We start from the raw sequence: 18,614 nt of genomic DNA on the forward strand, positions 1-18,614 counted from the left end.
ATTAAAAAACTCCCCTAATGGCTTAGCTTAGTTTGATTTATTTGGCGCCACGATGCCACTTATGGCCTATACAATCTAATACAAAATAAATAAAACACCCTTTCGGCTGAAATTTCTGTGAAAAATAGTTTATTGCCCTATTTATGACCAAATAGTGATCGATTGAACTTGAGTTAAATAAAATCCCCTCAAGATTCCGAACTGAATCACCCGCCCATATTGGCGCTAATCAGATTGTAAACTCTGTCGCCACGGGTGTCATTTAAGCCTATTTCATGATCGATTTGTCGACTAGCAGTAATAATAAAATACAACAGCGGCTTATCTACAAAATGGTGTTACTTTATTGGGTGCTTTTTTCTCTGCGTACAAATACTTTATGGCCCCAGGAGCACTCGTGACCCGGTCGCTAATCCCTGATCCCTGCTCCCAGCTCCCTGCTCAGTTGCGCAGCATGGTGACCAGGGCCACCAGCAGAAGGCTGAGGGCACTGAAGGCGTTGACCATGGCGCTACCACTGCGATAGTTGCTCAAGTAGCTGCGGAAAACGCCCAGTTTGGCCGTTGCCCAATCCAAGTTCTCCTTAACGGTTGCCTCGGCGGCAGTCAAAGTGGCCTGCGAGGTGCCGAATTTGGCGCCATTTGCCTTGTTGAAGGTCTCCAGATCGGTCAACTGCTGCTGGGTGGTGAAACGGGCGGCGATGTTGGAAATCACAGTGGCCACCGCGGAGTAGCCGCCCATGCTGCAGAAAGAAGTGAGTTATGAAATTCATGTTAAATCCCAAGTAATAGGGTATACTTACGCCTCAGCCAGTGCCTCGTATTTCTGAGTGACCAGTGCGAACACCGGACTGACGTTCTCGTTGTTCTCCGTGTAGAGAGTGGCCAGCACGGAGGACTTGTCCTGTCGCCGAATCTCATCGCTGATGATCAGATCGAACACCTTCTCGATCAGAGCCTGTGTCTTGACGCAACCGAAGGAGTTCTGCAGCAGGGTCTCCTCGGTGGCCACGGTCTCGTTCTTGAACTTGTTGTACAGAGCCTGGAACTCGGTCTCACCACCCTCACGCAGACCCACACAGTAGACGGTGGCGCGGATGTTCTTGGGCACGGTGGTCAGCGATTGGAAGTAGCCCTGGGCCTTGCTGATGCAATCGGAGCTGCCATAGCGACAGGCCCAGGAGAGGATCTTGGTGCGCAGGTAGATTTCCAAAGCAGTATCATTCGATGCCTCATTGAAGCCCAGCTGAGTGTAGGCCTTGCTGGTCAGGGTCTGAATATAGTTATTGAAATCAGCCGTGTCGTTACCGAGACGGATGGTCAAGTAGTTGAAGCCGTTGAAGGCCGATGTCCAGGGGATGTAGTTGGTCTCCGTCTCCAAGTACTCGATCACGTCCAGGGTAAGGTTGTACGTAACATATCCAGCACGGGCCAGATTGAACAGATCATCCACGATCTGGGCGCGATTGCTCTCGTGAATTCCCGCCCAGTTGGCGGTGGTCAGAGCCTGATGGATGGCATGCCAATTGCCCTCCGAGTAGTTGATGCGGTAATATCCGGTCTGCTGAATATTGAGCAAAATCCATGTTGCGTTGAGGGTAATAGTCGTGTTTTCGTTGGCTTTCAGGATAAACTTTGGCGTGGCGTTGACAAAGTTATTCTCCACATTGGTGGTGTAGGAAATGGGCACAGTATATGTCAGGGATGAGTTGGCTCCGTCGTTCTCCTTCAGCAGGAAACGCTGCTGGCTGAAGCTGACCTGATTGCCGCTAACATTTACATTGATCACTGGGTAGCCCACCTGCTCGGTGAAGCTCTTGAATATATCCTCGGAGCTGGCATTGTAGCTGGAGTTGGGCCATTGCGCCTGCCAGGCACCCAACAGATATTCGGGCAAGGACGACTGGTATTCGCTGTAAGCAAGAGTAGTCCATAGTATACAGGTCAAGCCATTGGTTTTCCCACTACTTACTATTTCTTCAGGTACTCCTGCAGGGCCTTCTGGAACTGTGTCTCGCCCATGGTGTGCTTGATCATACGGATGAAGGTGGCACCCTTGTTGTACGAGATGCTGTTGAACATGCGGCTCAGATGGGCGGGCGTGTAGGTGTTCGGATCGCTCAGCGGATTGGTGGAGTTGGTCGAGTCCATGGCCATGACCGACTGCACCTGGTCGACCACAAACTGCTTCTCCAGCTCCCACTTGTCCTCGACCATGGCGGTGCCGAAGTACTGGAAGTAGCGTGCGAATCCCTCGTTCAGCCACGTGTAGCTCCACCACTTGCAGGTGACCAGATCGCCGAACCACATGTGCGCCTGTTCGTGGGCCACCACGGCGGCGATGGACTGGCGGGAGGCCAGCGTAGTCGCCGACTCATCCACCAGCAGGGAGCGCTCCCTGTAGGTCAACAGACCCCAGTTCTCCATGGCTCCGGCCGAGAAATCAGGAATGGCGGCCATATCCATCTTGTCGTTGCCCATGGAGTAGTAGTCCTTGTCCAGGTACTTGCCCATCTCCTCCAAAATCTGGATGCCCACATTGTAGGGGTACTGGGTCTGCGCATAGTACTCGGGACGAGCATAAACTCCGAAATCGTCATCCTTGCGGGCCACAAACTCGGAAATGATGAAAGCCAGGAGATAGGTGGACATTTTGGGCGTCGTCTTGTAAACGTCCGCGAAATATCCCCTAAAAATCGGGTGAAATCAAACATAATATTTAGAACAAGAAATAACTAACTAAATTGTATTTGCTATCCAATGTGTGTTCTACAGAACAACTGTCAAGTGGTGGAAGTACTTACTCTTCAGTGGTGGGATTGGATGAGATCAGCCGGGTGTTACTGGCCGAGTTGAAGGTCCTGTGGCGCTTCAGCGTGACATCGAAGGTGGCCTTGAACTGGGGCTCATCGAAGCTGGGGAAGGCGCGACGAGCGTGGTGGGTCTGGAACTGGGTGGATCCCAGCCACTTGGTCACATTGTTGTCGTCCACATAGGAGCTGCGATAGAAACCGTGCATATCGTCCTCCATCAGACCGGTGTACACGAAATGCAGAATGTATGCCGTATTGGCGGTCAACGCCGTTGTCGCCGTTAGCTTCACAATATCCGTGTCATAGTTCGTTGTGTTGGTGGCACTGAATTGGATGGCCGTGGGATTGGCCACGCCGGTCGCTGGCTTCTGCCAGTACTCCCTGACCGAGTAGGTGAGGTTTTTCGTGTGCAGATAGACGTCGTTGGTGGTTTGGTTGGAAATCACCTCGATCCACACCTCGCCATCGAAGGTGTACCTCTTGTTGCCATCGGTCTCCAGCAAATAGGGACGCAGCGTGATGTTGTAGTTAACCGGAGTGATGTGCTCGGCCAGGCGGTAATCCGCAAGCTCGGTGGCGAACGTCGCCGGCGGCTGGACATCCACAGCCAGTTGCCGGGTGCCTGCCGACGACAAGGACACGCAGGCCAGCAGGAGAACAGCCACTCGCAGGGCAAACATTCTTCCTGCTAATGAAATATCAAAGGGAATACAGCTTAATAATTTTAAAATTTAATTCGATTTTCTTTTTAAATTAACAAACTGGCAAAGCAACAAATATGTATATAACTTTGGTAAGACATTATCCCTTGCACTTGTCTAGTTATTCGAATTTACTCCAAGAGTGTTCCATTTTATCAAGGATATTTATGAAGGATATTTCTCAAGGATAATTTATACGCGCAACAATAGATCCGTTTTCACTGGTGGGATCACCACTTATATAACCACCATTTAACTCACTTTGCAAGGGTTCGATCGCGAACCTTGGACTAGAATTAGTATTTCGCACGCCACTCGGCCAGCGATTCGATTCGAAAACTAAGTGACTTTTGGCTTTGGGCCCGGTATATATGGTGAGTGTAAAGCGTTTGGCGACTTATGGCCATTATCAGCGGCTTATCTGCAAACTTTAACGTTTTATTTCGGCCCAGATAAAGTTCGCCTGGTCTATAGATTAAGCTGCGATAGCGATAAGCAGTCGCAGCGGTGATTTACACACTCCGCCATCGGCTACCAATCCAAGCTGACATTATTTCCCTTTTTGTTTTTTTTTTTGAAGATTGTCAGGCGATGCCATAACATTTGCCATGCGTTGCACTGCGTCTTTGACACCTTATGGTGCATTGCACCCAATCTTATCGAGCGTGAGTTGCAGTCTTTCAAGGGGAAGTGTTTCAAGTTGTTGCTGCTGCTGTGGTTTAAAAGCCAGATACTTCATAAATAATGAAATAAAAATAAATGGGTTTATTGGTTTTATAAGCTATTTGAAATTTGTAATGTACATCCCCCATACTGTCGTCCATGTTACTATGTATTCGACTGGATTAACACGATATCGCAAATAGGGCTTATCAACAAATAAACCATATTCTGTTAAGTATATCGCAGTCTTTTAGTTACTTTTTCCTGTTATGAAGCATTTAATGAGTATTATTGATTGATAAGTGTCCAACGCAAATCAAAACTTGACGGCATGACGCTTGACGCTTATTTACGACACAATAGGAAATCATAGTTATGGCTATTAAACTTAAAAAAGAACTATTTATCAACCATATGAATGATTAACAACCAAGTAATCTGCACACCGCCCCAAGTAATTTCTTAGTTGTAAAAGCCGCCGATTATAAAAATGTAAAGTCATAAAAACCCTGAAGAAATTGCTCTCTTTTTGTTCTAATTTCTTTGCAACTGCAGTTGAAACTGCCTTCCTCTCATTCAGCAAAATAATAAATTAAATTCGCCCATTTGTGAAACTACTGGCTAAGATTTCGTGCACACTTATGGATTTAGTTGCCAAGGCCGATTAAGCATGTATTTATGGCTCCATTGTGGACGTAAGAACAGGGGTTTTCGACGTTTCAAATTGGGAAATTTATGAGATCATCACGCTTATCTGACCATCGACTTCGATCTGGCAATTCACGACCATAAAGCTGTGAAGGGAATTGTAAATTCGCAGGAAATGAAAACAAGAGTATTAGGGAATTAATGGAATTTATTGGGCGCACAAGTGCACATCTATCACTAACTTAGGAACTACGTTTTAGAACAGCTTGGCGGCCAGAAGGCAGGCAAGAATGGCCAAAATGGAGGCGTTCAGGGCGGAGCTGCCGCTGCGGAATCCGGCGACCCAGGTCATCAGGGGATCCCTGTTGGAAGCCAGCCACGCGTAGTTGGCATTCACGTTGGCATCCACGCTAGCCTGCAGAGTGCTGGGCACATACTCGGTGTTCTTGACCGTGTCCACCAGCTCCTGCAGGGCAGCCTTCTGCTTGTCGTTGACCGTATAGGCGGAGATGCCCACGATGTCGCTGTACAGAGGATTGACGCCACCAAAGCCGGAGTTCAGCTGGCCATAGGCCTCCCAGTTGTTCTGCAGGAAGTCAATGGCGACCAGCAGACCCACCTCGCCACGGGAGTAGACGGGACTCAGCACAGTGATCCTTTCCTGAACCCTCAAGACATCCTCAAGGCTGCTGGCCACGAACTTCTCCAGCTGGGCGGTGCTCTGGGAGCAGCCCAGGGCGGAGATCAGCAGACGACGCTCGGCCTGATCGGTGGAGTTCAGCAGCTTGTTGAACACAAAGTCAAAGGTCTGGTCATCGGCCTGCTTCAGTCCATTGCAGTACACCTGCGACTGCAGATTCGGCTCGATCTTGGTACCCGTCTCCACCAGAGCCGTCAGCTTGGCCGTCGTCTCGGTCAGGCAACTCTCCAGACCCGCCAGGCAAGCCAGGTTAATCAGCACATTGCGGGTAAATGGCACCAGATGCTGGTCACCCTTGTGGTCATTCACACCGAACTTGTCGAACTGCAGGCTCACCAGCTCGCGTACGTAGAACAGGAAGTTCTCGTAGTCGGCATCTCCGCTCAGGTAGCGGTTGAGCAGGGTGATCACCGTGTTGGCAGCGGACCAGGGGGAGTACTGATCCTCCTGGGGCAAGTAGGTCAACAGCTCCAGCAGTGTGGCATGGGGCACGCGGCCACTGGTGGCAAAGCGGTACAAATCATTGATGAACTGCGCTCGGTTCCTGGGATCGATCTTGTGGGGCCGAGTGGTCAGGGCGTTGATGACCAGTTGATAGTTTTGCGCATCGTAGAGCACGCGATAGTAGCCAGTGCATTTCTTGTTCAGAATCAGCCAGTTGGTTGCGTCCAGGCTGGCATTGATGGTAATCTCGGATTGGTTGAGCAGATAGTGTGTGGCCTCGGTGTTGCGGAAGTCGGGATTGGAGTAGTCCACATAGTTGATGGGCACATACCACAACTTGTCGTTGGTATAGTCCTTATCGTTGGTGTACACCGACTGCTTAACCGTGAAGCTGCCGTTGTCGTAGTTACGGGTCACGGTCAGCAAAGGAACTCCGCCCTGGTTTGTCCAGCTACCCATCATCTCGTCCACGGTTGCTGGCACAGCATAGTTCTCCTCGACGGCAGCCTTGGCAATGCCAGCGAAAAGCTTGGTGGGATTGGCAGCAGTGAATTGACTGAATAGATTCGGATTTAGATATTAGTGACTGCGACTTTGACTTCCAAACTAGAAACCTACTTGTCGACCAGGTAATTGTGTAGGCCGCGCTGGAAAACGGTGTTGGTCAGGGCATGGCGCCACATGTCCAGAACGGATCCGGCCTTGGCATACGAAACGGAGTCGTAGAGCAGGGCAATCTCCGAGGGCTTCTGGACGAAGTGGCTCATGGGACGGGCACTGGCGCTGGCATCATTGACCAGAGCGCTCTGGTAGGAGCCAGCGTGGAAGGTTTGGAAAATGTCCCACTCGGGATAGGCCTGTAATCGAAATTACAACTTACTATAGATGCAAAAACAAACGAGAGTTTTTCGATTACGAACGTACCAGGTCCACAGCCAAGTTCTCGAAAAGGGTGGCAAAACCTTCCTTCAGCCAAAGGAAGCTCCACCACTCGATGGCCACCAGATCGCCGAACCACATGTGGGCATCCTCGTGCGCCTCAATGGTGGCAATGTTGGTCTGCGTGCTGGTGGTCGAGTTCTCCGTGTTGTACAGCAGGTACTCCTCACGGTAGGTGGCCAGACCCCAGTTCTCCATGGCACCGGCGGCAAAGTCAGGGATACCAGCCTGATCCAGCTTGGGCAGTGCGAAGGGCACTCCAAAGTAGCCGGACAGACGCTTCTCCACCAGCATTCCGGTGGTCAGAGCCCACTCCTGCTCATGCTCGGTTCCTTTGCGGGAGAAGACACGCTGTGGCAGGCCATTCAGCTCACCCTCGGAGAAGACGAACTCGGAGACGATGAAGGCCACCAGATAGGATGGCATATTCACGGTCTTTTGGAAGACGGTGACTCCGGAGGTGCTACGGAAAATAACAATTAATTTATGCATTCATTCAAGCGCTTGTGCTTGTAGAACCACTGATATCGCCGTATCTTTGTCATAAACCCATGACGACAAAGAGGCAGTGGCATACTTTGGTGGCTATAAACATTTTAAAACTGCCATATCTTCGGATGAAATTCAACCAATTTGAGTAGCAGAAATGATTATGCACTTTATCACGTTATGGAATAGGAAGTACCAACCTGCTGTTATCCACTGGCATGTTGCTGATGGCATTGTAGCTCGGATCGTGGGCGATGGTGATGGTGAACTCCGCCCTCTTCGAGGGTTCGTCGTAGCAGGGGAAGGCGTGGCGTGCGTCAGTGGACTCGAACTGGGTGGTGGCCAGGTACTTGGTGTTGCCCTCCTCATCCGTGTATGTGGACAGGTAGAATCCGCCGTTGTCAGTGCGCAGATGTCCCTGGTATTTGATCGTCAGGATCCATGTGGTGTCCTCCGGAAAACTCAGTCCCGTCTTGCTGAAGATGAGGAACTCGCGTTCCTCTTCATATTCGTAAACCAAATCCTGGGCCACAGCTTCAGTGACTCCCTGCTGAATAATGGAGGCCGTGAAGTTCTCCAGCTGGCGGGCATGGACCACAATTTTCGAGGTGGTGGTTAAAACACTTAGGGTTATGGCCACGGTACCATTGAACACGGTGTCGCCCGTGTGGACATTTGTGCTCAAGGACACGGCATAGTGGCTCGGGATCGTATCGTTGGGCAGGCGGTAGTTATCCTCGTCGGCGAAGGGAACCACCGATCGCTGCATGGGGTTCTCCAGATGGTGCAGCTGGTCAAGGACCGGGAATTGGCGCACCACAGCCGCCTGGGTGGCGGAAATGGCCACCAGAAGGACCAAGAATAGGGACATGCCCCCGACCTGAACGCGACACATGGCGAAAACGCGGAAAGACTAAACTGCCAAAGTCCGGCGAGCCACTTTTAAGCGAGGCAGTGCATCTTATCTGGGAGCAGGCATAAAGATTACCCCAATCTTGTTACCTAGAGTGACCGTTAGCAGCCAAGCACTGTGGTACAAACTACTTTGGGTAGTAAATCAAGTATGGTACTGGCCTTTGATGAATTTGTATTTTCTGCAGGGTTAGTAACAATCACGTCTCAGATAATGGCGAATAAGTGTGAATAAGTGTGAATAAGTGTGGGCATTTCGAGATAGACGCCCTGATAAAAGTCTCAAGTTGATGAACTGGCCTTGATCTGATATTGTTAGCTGATTATTATAGAATGTTCTCATTCACCTTTAAAAATTATTTAACACCATTACTGTAATTAATTGAAAGTTATGACAGAATATTATCTAATAATGAAAACAGCAATAATTTCTAAATGAAACAACAACTTGAAAACTACCAATTGAAACTAAAGTTGGCGTGTACTTATCATATGTGCTGATATGATAGTGAAATATACACGCCTAGTTAACTATTATGGTATAATGGACTCTTCAAGTTCGCTCTTGAGATAAGAAAAGCCCATTAATCCGTTGGAAGTTACTAAGTAATGTGTGCAATACTATGCAACAGCCAGACATCTGCTAATAAATGGTAAAGCCATTGATATTGATTAAGAAGCCATTCAGTGCGCAGAAAAGCCCAAAACGGGGTATTGTTCTTGAAAGTTCCAAATCACAATCTGATATGAGCACGTGAACTTCATAAACCATTGCGGCCATTGTAAATATCCACTTGATAATCGAATTCCGTACTAAGCCCAACTATCAGTGCTTTATCGATGCCAATGGCATTCGCAGAATCGCGATTAGATTGACCAAAGCGAAGTGTGGCAACTAGGCCATAAACCGATCAGTTCAGTTTCCCAACCCCGAAATTGTGAAACTTTGAACTGCTCCCACCGGGAGTCTCCATTCAGCCCAAAAATTCCCTCTATTATCAGTTCTATTTTCGATCTTTAATGTTGATTCATGTTACTTTACTGAATTTATGTTTAATACTTGACCACATGAGTTGTCTTATTATAGCCTGAACAGCAGCAGAGCCATCGCACTGACCAGGATCATGGAGATGGACGCGGTCAAGGAGGGACTGCCGTTCTCCTTTAGGGAATCTTCGATCCAGTTGAGCACTGGATCACGGTTCACTTCCAACCAAGCGAAGTTGCTTGTGATTCTGGAGTCAATGGTGTCGCTCAGATCATCATTGACATAGCTCGGTCCTTCAGCCTTCACAACAGCCACCAAAGCGTTAAGCTGTTAAATAATTTAGAAACCCTTAATTCTGCTTTGAATTATAAATTTAAAAAAATAAACATACCCTCGTCTTTTGCTTCTCACTGACCACATAGGTGGCAATGCCGCGCAGGGCGGAATCGAGGGGCTTTGCAGTCTCCGAAAGCTTTGCGTAATCCAACCAGCTGGCCTCCAGGAACTCCAAGCTGGCGGTCACACCGATTTCACTGCGGGAATAGGCCGAGTTCAGCAGGGAAGTGCGCTCCGAGTAGCTCAGGCTATTGGCGGTGTTCAGGGAAAGGTTCAGGAAACCTATCAGCTGGCTCGTACTCGAGGAGCAGCCCAGCGAGGAGATGAACAGGCTGCGATCGGTGGAGTCCGTGGAGCTCAGCAGATCGGACTGCACTCTGCTGTAGATGTCATTGGTAGTGGATCGCAGACCAGCACAGTAGGCTTGGGTCTTCAGAGTGGCCTCGATGGCAGTGCCGTTGTACAGGTACTCGGACAATTTCTTGGCCGACTGGGTATAGCAATCGGTGGATCCCACCTGGCAGGCCAGGCTGACCAGCACGATGCGCAGATAGTTGTTCAGGTAGTGCTCGCCGGGAATCTCGTTCACTCCGATCTTATCGAAGATGGGATCGATCAGGCTCTGGACGAAAGTTTGGAAGTTGGCGTACGAATCATCGCCACGCAAGTAACGATCGTAGACGGTCAGAATGGTGTTGGCAGTGGACCAGGGAGCATACTGCTGCTCATTCACCAGGTAACCCAGCAGCTCCAGCAGGATGCTGTGGCTCAGGCGATCGGTGGTCACAAAGATGTACGTGTCGTACAGCAGTTGAGCCCTGTTACGCGGATGGAACCTATGGGGCTGCGACTTCAAAGCCGCTGTAATGAGACCATAGTTCTGCGAATCGTACAGCGTGCGGTAGTAGCCGGAGTTCTGAATATTCACGATTATATAGTCATCGCTGGAAGCGTCGACATCCGAGATCACGGTCTCCGTCACATTAAGCAGGTAATGTGTGGCAGTCGTGTTGCGATAATCGTACTTGCTGGCAGTGGCAAAGTTGAGTGGCACATACCAGGTGGCGGTATTTGTGTCGGTTTTGCTTGCCACATAGCGCTTCTGGGTGATCGTAATGGTGCCTGCCTCGTAATTACGGGTCACGGTGAGCAGGGGATAGCCAGCCTGGTGGGACCAGCTGCTGAAGATGTTGTCCACAGTGGTGGGCAGCTTGAAGCCCAACTCGTCGGCCGACTCCTGGAAGGATGCGAATAGATCCCATTCGTCGCAGGAGGTATATTGGCTGAGTGAAAACAAATAATTACTATATACAGTTCTATACATTAGATGTAGAATGATGCTTGGCACTCACTTCTTGGTCAGGTACTTGTTCAGTCCAGTGCGGAAGACCTTGTCCGACCAGGCGTTCTTGAACATGTACAGCACACTGGCGGGCTTGGCGTACGAGAAGGTGTTGTACCGGTTGGAGATCTCCGTCGGCGTCTGGACGTAGTGCGTCATGGGCACAGCCGAGGCCAGGGCATCGTTAAGCAGAGCGCTGTTGTAGTCGTTCACGTGGTAGATCTGATAGGTGTCCCACAGTGGAAAGGCGATGTCGTTCGATTCGTACGAGAAGAGGGTAGCAAAGCCCTCCTTGAGCCACAGATAGGTCCACCATTTCACGGACACCAGATCGCCGAACCACATGTGCGCGTACTCGTGTCCAATGATATTGGCAATGCTCGTCTTCAGGTTGATGGTCGAGTTCTGCTCGTTCCACCACATGTACTGCTCACGGTAGGTGGCCAGACCCCAGTTCTCCATGGCACCGGCAGAGAAGTCCGGTATGCCGGCTTGGTCCAGCTTGGGCAGCGCGAACGGAACTCCAAAGTAGCCGGCGAGACTGGCCTCCACTACCAATCCGGACCAAAGAGCCCATTCCTGCTGATCCTGCTTTCCCTTGCGCGAGAAAACCCGCTGGCGCAGGCCATTCAGTTCTCCGGTGGTGGACTCAAAATCGGAGACGATGAAGGCCACCAGGTAGGAGGACATCTTGGGCGTCGTCTGGAAGGCGGTGATTCCCGAACTGAAAGGCGAAATCATCAATTAGTTCATGTGCTTATCTTATTGCAGGCAACCTATCAATAGCAAATGTTTCTAGATACTTGGTATACATTTCCATAATATGTACATACCTGCTGGCATCCGTGTTCACGGGCATGTTGCTGATGGCAGTGTAGGAGGGATCGTGGTGGATGGTAATCGTGAAGTTGGCTCTGCGGGCAGGCTCATCGTAACAGGGAAACGCGTGACGGGCGTTGGTGCTCTCGAATTGCGTGGTGGCCAGGAAGCTGAAGGATATTGTGATATTCATTACGTCTCAGTTGAACCGATAATTAAACTTTATTGTACTAATCACAGATTATAAAGATAGGCCAAACTGTGTTTTTTGATAAGAAATGAAACTAGTCGCAAGCACTCAATCAAGTACATTCGTTATTAATAGCACGATAAGCTCATGTACTTGTGAAATTAAGGCTATTTACTATTAGGGTTAAGGCTAAGCTTGTAAATAATTAAATTATTTTCTACAAGTTTTGAAAGAGATGCACTTACTGCTGTTTGCCATCATCATCCGTGTAGCTGGAGAGGTAGAAGCCGCCCATGTCAGTGCGGTGGGTGCCGTTGTACTTGATGGTGATGGTCCAGTTGGTGTTGGCTCCAAATGCCTCACCAGCGGTCGTCCGCGTAAGGACGAGGAATTCGCGCTGCAACTCGGGGGTTACAGTGAGTGGAATTGCTGTGGGCGTGACCACATCCCGGCTGATAATCGAGGCTTCAAAGTTCGACGTCTGGCGGTAATGAAGCGTTATATTCGAGGTCTCGTTCAACACACGTATATCGATGTTGACGATGCCATTGAACTGGTCATCGCCAGTGTGGACATTCGTCCAGAGTTCCACGTTGTAGGACTCCGGCTCCGTGGTATTCGGCAGTCGGTAATTGCCGGCACTATTATCATCCACGCGCGGAGTGGCAAAGAGAGCTGCTCCCTTGGTCTCCAACTGGCCATCGTCCAGGGATAAGGGCAGGATCAGGCGCGCCTGCAGGCTGCCCACTGCCATGAGCAGGATCAGCGAAAACGAGTTCAGCAGCCACCGTGCCATGTTGGCTGCTCCGGAAAAGACACTTTGGTATTGAGCGGCCGCCGTTTGGACACGGCTTTTTTATGGACTCGGCCATATCTAATCCTCAGCACCGATCGCCATAAAGATTGTTGCGCAATACTCGATAAAACCGGCAAAGTGCCGGTTATTGGCCCAGATTGCACTGGGCCAAGTCAAACTGTGAAGTGTAATTGGGCTGTAAAACGATTAATCTACGCCGATACCAAAAAGATCTGAAGATGGTGCTCAATAGTACAAAAATTCCCCTCGCTAACCACTACTTAAATGAGTCAGTAGCTTAAGGCTTATCAAAATTTGGCAGGATAACAAGGCTTTTTTGGTTGATCGAATTCGTATTATTAGTTTCATTAACTGCGCCAAATGCAGTAAAATTTTGAATTATGGCTTCGTCTGGGACGTGTAAGAGTCTTAAGGTACGAAAAAGTGCAAGTTGTTATGGCTCCATTATCAAAACAGTCATAAATACTCGTGCAAAACGACAATAAGTATCAATTAAGTTGACGAGGTGCTAAATGTTAAATAAATATTTAAAATGTGCATGCATTCAGTAATTATTTTACTTAAGCTTACAAACTTTAGTAATAGCTTCGTTCGGTTTTTTATGTTTTTATACAGTACACAACTGTTAATTTCTGTTATAATTGTATGTTTAAATACATTATTAATTATTGTAAGTAAACTTAAGTAATGGCTGTGTTCAGTTTTTATATTTTTCATCAGTAATTTGTAGAGTTCACCAAGTAATTTACCGATTTATTGAGCATGACAATACGAAATTGTTGTTTTTAAGTTTTCAGAAATACCCATTACTAGGCTCTGCGTAAAGAAAGCTGTGGTCGTTTGATCGGCTTTTTATTATCGATGACTTTTGTGTTTTTCACATGCTTATCAATTCCCCACGGAGGCGTCATTGGCAAATCGTATACTTCTGTGGTTCATTTGTAGTTCAGAATGTGTTGAAAAGCTCTTCGGTGTTGAATGAATAGACTCGATTGCATTGTTTTGAAAGAATTAATTTATTCGTAATTAAGCTTGTACTTAAGTGTTACCTAGTTGGACCCAAACTGTGGTCACCTATACATATCTACTATTCGTAACGCACTGCGCAACACACGAGTCGCCTCCTTGAGGACACCCTGAGGACGACTTGACCCATTGGCCGCACTGAGGGAGGCGGACAGAAGGGCGTCACTCCTCCCGGACTCCTGAGGAAGCTCGTTCAGGAGCCATTTGTGGATCTGCTGCTCGAACTTGTCCTGGAAATTCTCGGTGATCTTCATCTTCTTGCCCACCAGCGGTGAATCAGCAGCGATCAGCGTTTGGTTCGAGTTCAGACCCTCCTGCAACATGTGGTCCGCAATAGTCTGGCGCAGCCTCTCAAACTGAAAGTACATATATTTCAATCAAACGAATGGGAGATAAAATAGAGAGCCTATTTACCTGTGATCTCTGATGTCTGGGCACAAATCCAGCGAGCTGTTTGAAGTGCTCCAAAAAGTTTGGTGCTCGACAGAGGAACTTGTAGTTGCGCTCGATATACTGCCAGATGATCGGACGAGAGGCCAGATTCGATTTGTATATGTAGAGGAGATACATTAAATCTTCGAGTTCGGAAAGAACCATATGGGTGGAATTTTCACCCATCAGCCCTTCCAGATAGTACAACAAATGCCGATGACTCTGCGTGCAGCGCAGGGCATATATAATGTCATCGTAGTACACCGAACCGCGATCAATTTCCTGCATCATATCAATTACCCTCTGGAAGTCCTGATCGCTTAGATATCGCACTCCCATGCACAGCACGGAATCGATGACGGCATGGTAATCCGCTTCCACTCTTAAATATATCTTATCAATGATATACTCCTTAGCCAGGCGACGTGTGTATTCCAGGCACTCGGGGAGATCCGCAGAGCAGGCGATTTCTAGTATCCCATGCGATATGCCATCTTCGGGTAAATTTACGCCGTTTTCCACGTAAACTCGTCGAAAAGTCGGGCCAATCAGGCGGCGCACAAACTCATTGAAGAGGCTCTGCGAGGAGGTGCCGTGCAAGTTTCGCATTAGGCACTCTATCGAATCCTGCACCTGGTTCCAGATCAGCACATCCTCCTCGAACTCAAGGTACTTCAGCATCTCAAACACCACTTCCACCTGCTCGATTTGGTTATGTTCGATCAGGGGACCCAGATCTCGAAAGAGGCCAAGTCGATTTATGGGATGGATGACCGAGTGATTCGTCTGCAGCTGCCTGGCAATGGCCATCAGATTATCTGTATCGTAGCGGACGAGATAGAAGCCGGTGTGCTGCTTATTCACAATTATCCAATCCTTGCCGCTGACCTGGATCTTCAGATCCTCCAATGCAACTGTATACCGTGGTTGCGGTGGCATAAACATATCCACTTGGGTGTCCGCGAAGTTGGGTGACTTGGAGGTGGCAAAATTAATTGGTATCCACCAGAGCTCATCCTTCATGTGAACCGATCGCTGGCTAAACGTGATGGTGTTGTTCTCGTAGTTCCTAGTGACCATCACAATGGGCAGCCATTCGCTGTGCGTCCAGGAGAGCATAATCTCCCGTATGCGGGACGCCCACGGCTGCTGTGAGAAGTACTCATCCTCCTGGAGCTCCGACTGCAGGGCATCGAAGAGGTTCAGCTCATTGGCCACGCTATAACGACTGGGCGAAAGAGCAGAGCACCTTGACCCATGAATTCCAATTGACCAGTTCGAGAGGCCATCCTCACTCAACTTACTATTTCTCCAGAAAGTGACTGATGCCACGCACGAAGGGCTTCTGGCGAAAGGCGTGGTGGAACATCTTGATCACGCATGCACCCCGCTTGTAGGAGATGATGTCGAAGACACCCATGATGTCCTGTTCACCCTCCACGTAATAGGTCAGTGGACGGACATCGAAGAAGCTGTTGTAGCTGTAGGCGCTTTCTGCCTCGTGGTTTATAAACATGTCCATCATTTTGTCATCAGGATTGATCTAAATGGAAAATGGATAGTTGTATAAAGAAGGAAAGTAACCTATAATACGAATCGTTTATTACTAACCAAATCCGTAATCACATAGCTGAAGTATGTGGCGAATCCCTCATTCATCCAAGTGTATGACCACCACTCCGGGGACACCAAGTTGCCGAACCACTGGTGTGCGATCTCGTGGTTCTGGGTGATCGTGTCCAGCTTTCGTTTGTGCGCATCCGACGATACGTTTTTAAGTAAATTACCATCCTTGTAGGTGATTAGACCCCAGTTCTCCATAGCTGCACCGTAGTTCTTCTTCAGCGCCACGTGATCCAGTTTTGGCAAAGGATACGAGATCCCGAAATAGTCCTCGAGTGCAGCCACAGTTCGGACTGCATTCTTCAGCGCCACTTGACCCTTTTCCTTGAAAGTGGGCGAGGTGTAGATGCTTTGCGTGATCCCACGATATGTCTCGGAAATGCTCTCGAAATCGGAGATGACGAAAGCCACAAGGTAGGTGGAAATCGGTGGGGTTGTGTAAAACGAGGTGGTTTTCAAGTCACTGCAAATATATACAAGAGGTTAATAAGGAAAATATATAGTCTAAATAATAAACTTACCCATGAGAAAGTACTTCCTTAACTGGCATATTGGATATGGCGGAGTGAGTGCTCCCGTGGGTTATCTTAATGCTAAAGTTCGACTTAAAACCCGGCTCATCGTAGCAGGGAAAGATTAGGCGACCATATGTCGGCTCACATTGCGTGGCGGCTACGTATCTGCAAGATTAATATTGAATTGGGTCAATAGGTCTGCGCGTAAAATGAAATCAAAACATAAATAATAATTATAACATACTTCCAAGTACTATTGTACTTGTTGCCACGGGCAATCGATGTCTGCTGTCTGCCTAGGAATTATAATTACCAAAAAAACCAAATCGCTTCAGTCGAAAATTCCCAATCCCATTGGCAGATCATTGAACGCTCAACAGAGAAAAAAACCAGTCACAGCCTGCGGCTGCCGGAATGATCAATCACATGGAGAACCTGCTCTCACATCCACGGAACAATCGAGGCTCGTTATTCCCAAACGCCAGTCGTCGTGGGTCATGCGAATATGTTGCCCAATCGGAATCAAAACAAATCGGGGACTTAGGCGCTCTAAAGCAAATACAACTGTTCGTTTATGTTGTTGTTTCACTATCAATCGCGCACTGATAAGATGCGACTCCCAGTTGCTGACACAGTCATTCCCCTTTATGAAGAATCCCCCCATTGAGAAAACTTAATGTGCACATCGTCACCCAGGTGACGCGTCCGGATCAACCTACTCCGCCATATGTGCGATGAGCATCTACCAAACATATATACATACATATGTACATGTACGTCTGATAGCGATAAAGTGCGAGAGCGTTTGTCTACGCCAGCAAAGTAATTAAAAAGCAATACCAAACAAATGAAAATAATAACAAAATAAAAGTGAGAGCGCAGGCAAAGCGAAGTCCCCGTCCCCGGCACAAAATGCACGCCGAATCTATCTGCGGATTATGTAAGATGGGCTCACTCATAATCTCAATGAGCGCGTGCTTGCTACTGGGTCTTTCTTCAAATAGCATAGTGTATTCAAAAAGCTTATAAGCGGATAAGATATCCAGCTTTTCCCTAAGGCTATCGCACTTTACTATAAGCAGTAGCCGGTAGTTAGAAAAAAAGGGAGGTGCAACAAAAAACCAAGAGATATTTTCTAAATTTAGCAAAGTCAACTTGCGGATAATCCTCTTCTGGGTTGCTACGAAAGATAAAACACTCACACGGTGCGGTTGGTTTCCTCGTCCATATAATCCATGTAGTATAGTCCGGCGGGACGGGATGCCATTATGGCCGTGTAGAGTATCTCCAGTCGGTATCGCTGCCCCTCCTCGAAGGCCATGTAGTTCTCAGTGGCGTGAATGATGAGGAAGCCCGCCGTGGGATGCAGCGTATGTGTTAGATCGTCCACGATCTCGGATCCTGCGTCCGTCAGCCGGCGAACAGTGATCTCAATATCAGACAGGTTCTTGGCGTGCAGCACTATCTCGTTCGTTGACTGCCGGATGGCTACGTCAATGGTGGCATTTCCGGTGAAGAGCAGCTGTCCCTTGTGTATATCGCTGGCTATGTGCAGTTGGTAGAACAGCGGATAGGTGGCGTTCGGCAGTCGCAAGGATCGCTCCCTTGCACCCATGGACCCACTGACCAGCAGGGCCAGGGTCACCACCAACATCACCACTACCGACGGCGACACAATCATGGTGATACGAAAATCGTGAATCGGATCGAAAACTGTATTTGCTCGCGCCCTGGCAACCGCAACTCAACTGAGCGACGGCTACGAGCAGGCCGATGGTTATAGCTAAAGCCTCACCAGACCCGATTAGATAAGCGGGAAGACTGACTGATCGATGGGCACTCGTATAAGAGAATACTCACTTGTACTCACATATACTCATACCCGGGTAAGTGGGCAAACAACTCGAACTCGATTCGCTTGGAGTGAGTCGCACACTCGAGGGAGCGGCATTGAGCAGGTCACGGTGCGGTCCTTGGCACACTAACAACACACACCCCGAATGCGGGCTTTCCACCAAAAACGCACTCTTACCCTACAGCAGGTGGTGGTGCCCATCCCCAGGGGTATACCGGTACTATCCTGAAGCTACTACACTTGGCAGGACTTGTCCTAATCCACCCCTAAGTTGGCTTAGTACACGATCACCAGTTTCTTGCAGTGCAACAGTCTTTCAATATATATTACCTTAGTTTTCAAAAGTTCTTATTGTATAAGTTT

General features: G+C 48.6%; 4 protein-coding genes across 4 annotated transcripts; all 4 read right to left on the reverse strand.

Moving 5' to 3' along the window:
- Positions 1 to 321: 321 nt before the first annotated feature.
- Positions 322 to 3,913, reverse strand: LOC122619702 (membrane alanyl aminopeptidase). Its single transcript, XM_043796788.1, has 5 exons — positions 3,775 to 3,913; positions 2,804 to 3,500; positions 1,972 to 2,688; positions 803 to 1,912; positions 322 to 742 (listed from the first exon to the last, which is right to left on the reverse strand). Exons 2-5 carry the CDS (start codon positions 3,490 to 3,492, stop codon positions 442 to 444), a joined length of 2,817 nt encoding a protein of 938 aa, XP_043652723.1. The 5' UTR covers positions 3,493 to 3,500; positions 3,775 to 3,913; the 3' UTR covers positions 322 to 441.
- Positions 3,914 to 5,014: 1,101 nt separating this feature from the next.
- LOC122619531 (aminopeptidase N) lies at positions 5,015 to 8,315 on the reverse strand. Its single transcript, XM_043796515.1, has 4 exons — positions 7,597 to 8,315; positions 6,893 to 7,370; positions 6,587 to 6,825; positions 5,015 to 6,524 (listed from the first exon to the last, which is right to left on the reverse strand). Exons 1-4 carry the CDS (start codon positions 8,289 to 8,291, stop codon positions 5,081 to 5,083), a joined length of 2,856 nt encoding a protein of 951 aa, XP_043652450.1. The 5' UTR covers positions 8,292 to 8,315; the 3' UTR covers positions 5,015 to 5,080.
- A 988-nt stretch (positions 8,316 to 9,303) lies between these two features.
- On the reverse strand, positions 9,304 to 12,810 carry LOC122619917 (aminopeptidase N). Its single transcript, XM_043797135.1, has 5 exons — positions 12,229 to 12,810; positions 11,808 to 11,963; positions 10,985 to 11,698; positions 9,688 to 10,915; positions 9,304 to 9,623 (listed from the first exon to the last, which is right to left on the reverse strand). Exons 1-5 carry the CDS (start codon positions 12,777 to 12,779, stop codon positions 9,390 to 9,392), a joined length of 2,883 nt encoding a protein of 960 aa, XP_043653070.1. The 5' UTR covers positions 12,780 to 12,810; the 3' UTR covers positions 9,304 to 9,389.
- Positions 12,811 to 13,827: 1,017 nt separating this feature from the next.
- On the reverse strand, positions 13,828 to 18,133 carry LOC122619915 (endoplasmic reticulum aminopeptidase 1). The gene is made up of 6 exons (XM_043797134.1): positions 17,599 to 18,133; positions 16,403 to 16,561; positions 15,870 to 16,344; positions 15,563 to 15,801; positions 14,241 to 15,486; positions 13,828 to 14,182 (listed from the first exon to the last, which is right to left on the reverse strand). Exons 1-6 carry the CDS (start codon positions 18,075 to 18,077, stop codon positions 13,871 to 13,873), a joined length of 2,910 nt encoding a protein of 969 aa, XP_043653069.1. The 5' UTR covers positions 18,078 to 18,133; the 3' UTR covers positions 13,828 to 13,870.
- Positions 18,134 to 18,614: the final 481 nt, after the last annotated feature.

Source organism: Drosophila teissieri, chromosome 3R (genome assembly GCF_016746235.2).
Source record: "Drosophila teissieri strain GT53w chromosome 3R, Prin_Dtei_1.1, whole genome shotgun sequence".
NCBI lineage: Eukaryota > Metazoa > Arthropoda > Insecta > Diptera > Drosophilidae > Drosophila > Drosophila teissieri.

What these genes read in the sequence shown, in the direction of transcription:
- LOC122619917 (XM_043797135.1), bottom strand. Translation starts at nt 12,779, where the DNA reads ATGGCACGGTGGCTGCTGAACTCGTTTTCGCTGATCCTGCTCATGGCA. An exon ending in GTGAACACGGATGCCAGCAG is followed by an intron (nt 11,699 to 11,807) that starts GTATGTACATAT and finishes TTCGCCTTTCAG; the next exon opens with TTCGGGAATCACCGCCTTCC. An exon ending in GTGAGAAGCAAAAGACGAGG is followed by an intron (nt 9,624 to 9,687) that starts GTATGTTTATTT and finishes ATTATTTAACAG; the next exon opens with CTTAACGCTTTGGTGGCTGT.
- LOC122619702 (XM_043796788.1), bottom strand. Translation starts at nt 3,492, where the DNA reads ATGTTTGCCCTGCGAGTGGCTGTTCTCCTGCTGGCCTGCGTGTCCTTG. An exon ending in CAGGAGTACCTGAAGAAATA is followed by an intron (nt 1,913 to 1,971) that starts GTAAGTAGTGGG and finishes TCTTGCTTACAG; the next exon opens with CGAATACCAGTCGTCCTTGC. An exon ending in TACGAGGCACTGGCTGAGGC is followed by an intron (nt 743 to 802) that starts GTAAGTATACCC and finishes TTCTTTCTGCAG; the next exon opens with CATGGGCGGCTACTCCGCGG.
- LOC122619531 (XM_043796515.1), bottom strand. Translation starts at nt 8,291, where the DNA reads ATGTGTCGCGTTCAGGTCGGGGGCATGTCCCTATTCTTGGTCCTTCTG. An exon ending in ATGCCAGTGGATAACAGCAG is followed by an intron (nt 7,371 to 7,596) that starts GTTGGTACTTCC and finishes TATTTTCCGTAG; the next exon opens with CACCTCCGGAGTCACCGTCT. An exon ending in AGAACTTGGCTGTGGACCTG is followed by an intron (nt 6,826 to 6,892) that starts GTACGTTCGTAA and finishes TTTCGATTACAG; the next exon opens with GCCTATCCCGAGTGGGACAT.
- LOC122619915 (XM_043797134.1), bottom strand. Translation starts at nt 18,077, where the DNA reads ATGATTGTGTCGCCGTCGGTAGTGGTGATGTTGGTGGTGACCCTGGCC. An exon ending in AAGGAAGTACTTTCTCATGG is followed by an intron (nt 16,345 to 16,402) that starts GTAAGTTTATTA and finishes ATATATTTGCAG; the next exon opens with TGACTTGAAAACCACCTCGT. An exon ending in AGTCACTTTCTGGAGAAATA is followed by an intron (nt 15,487 to 15,562) that starts GTAAGTTGAGTG and finishes TCTTTCGCCCAG; the next exon opens with TCGTTATAGCGTGGCCAATG.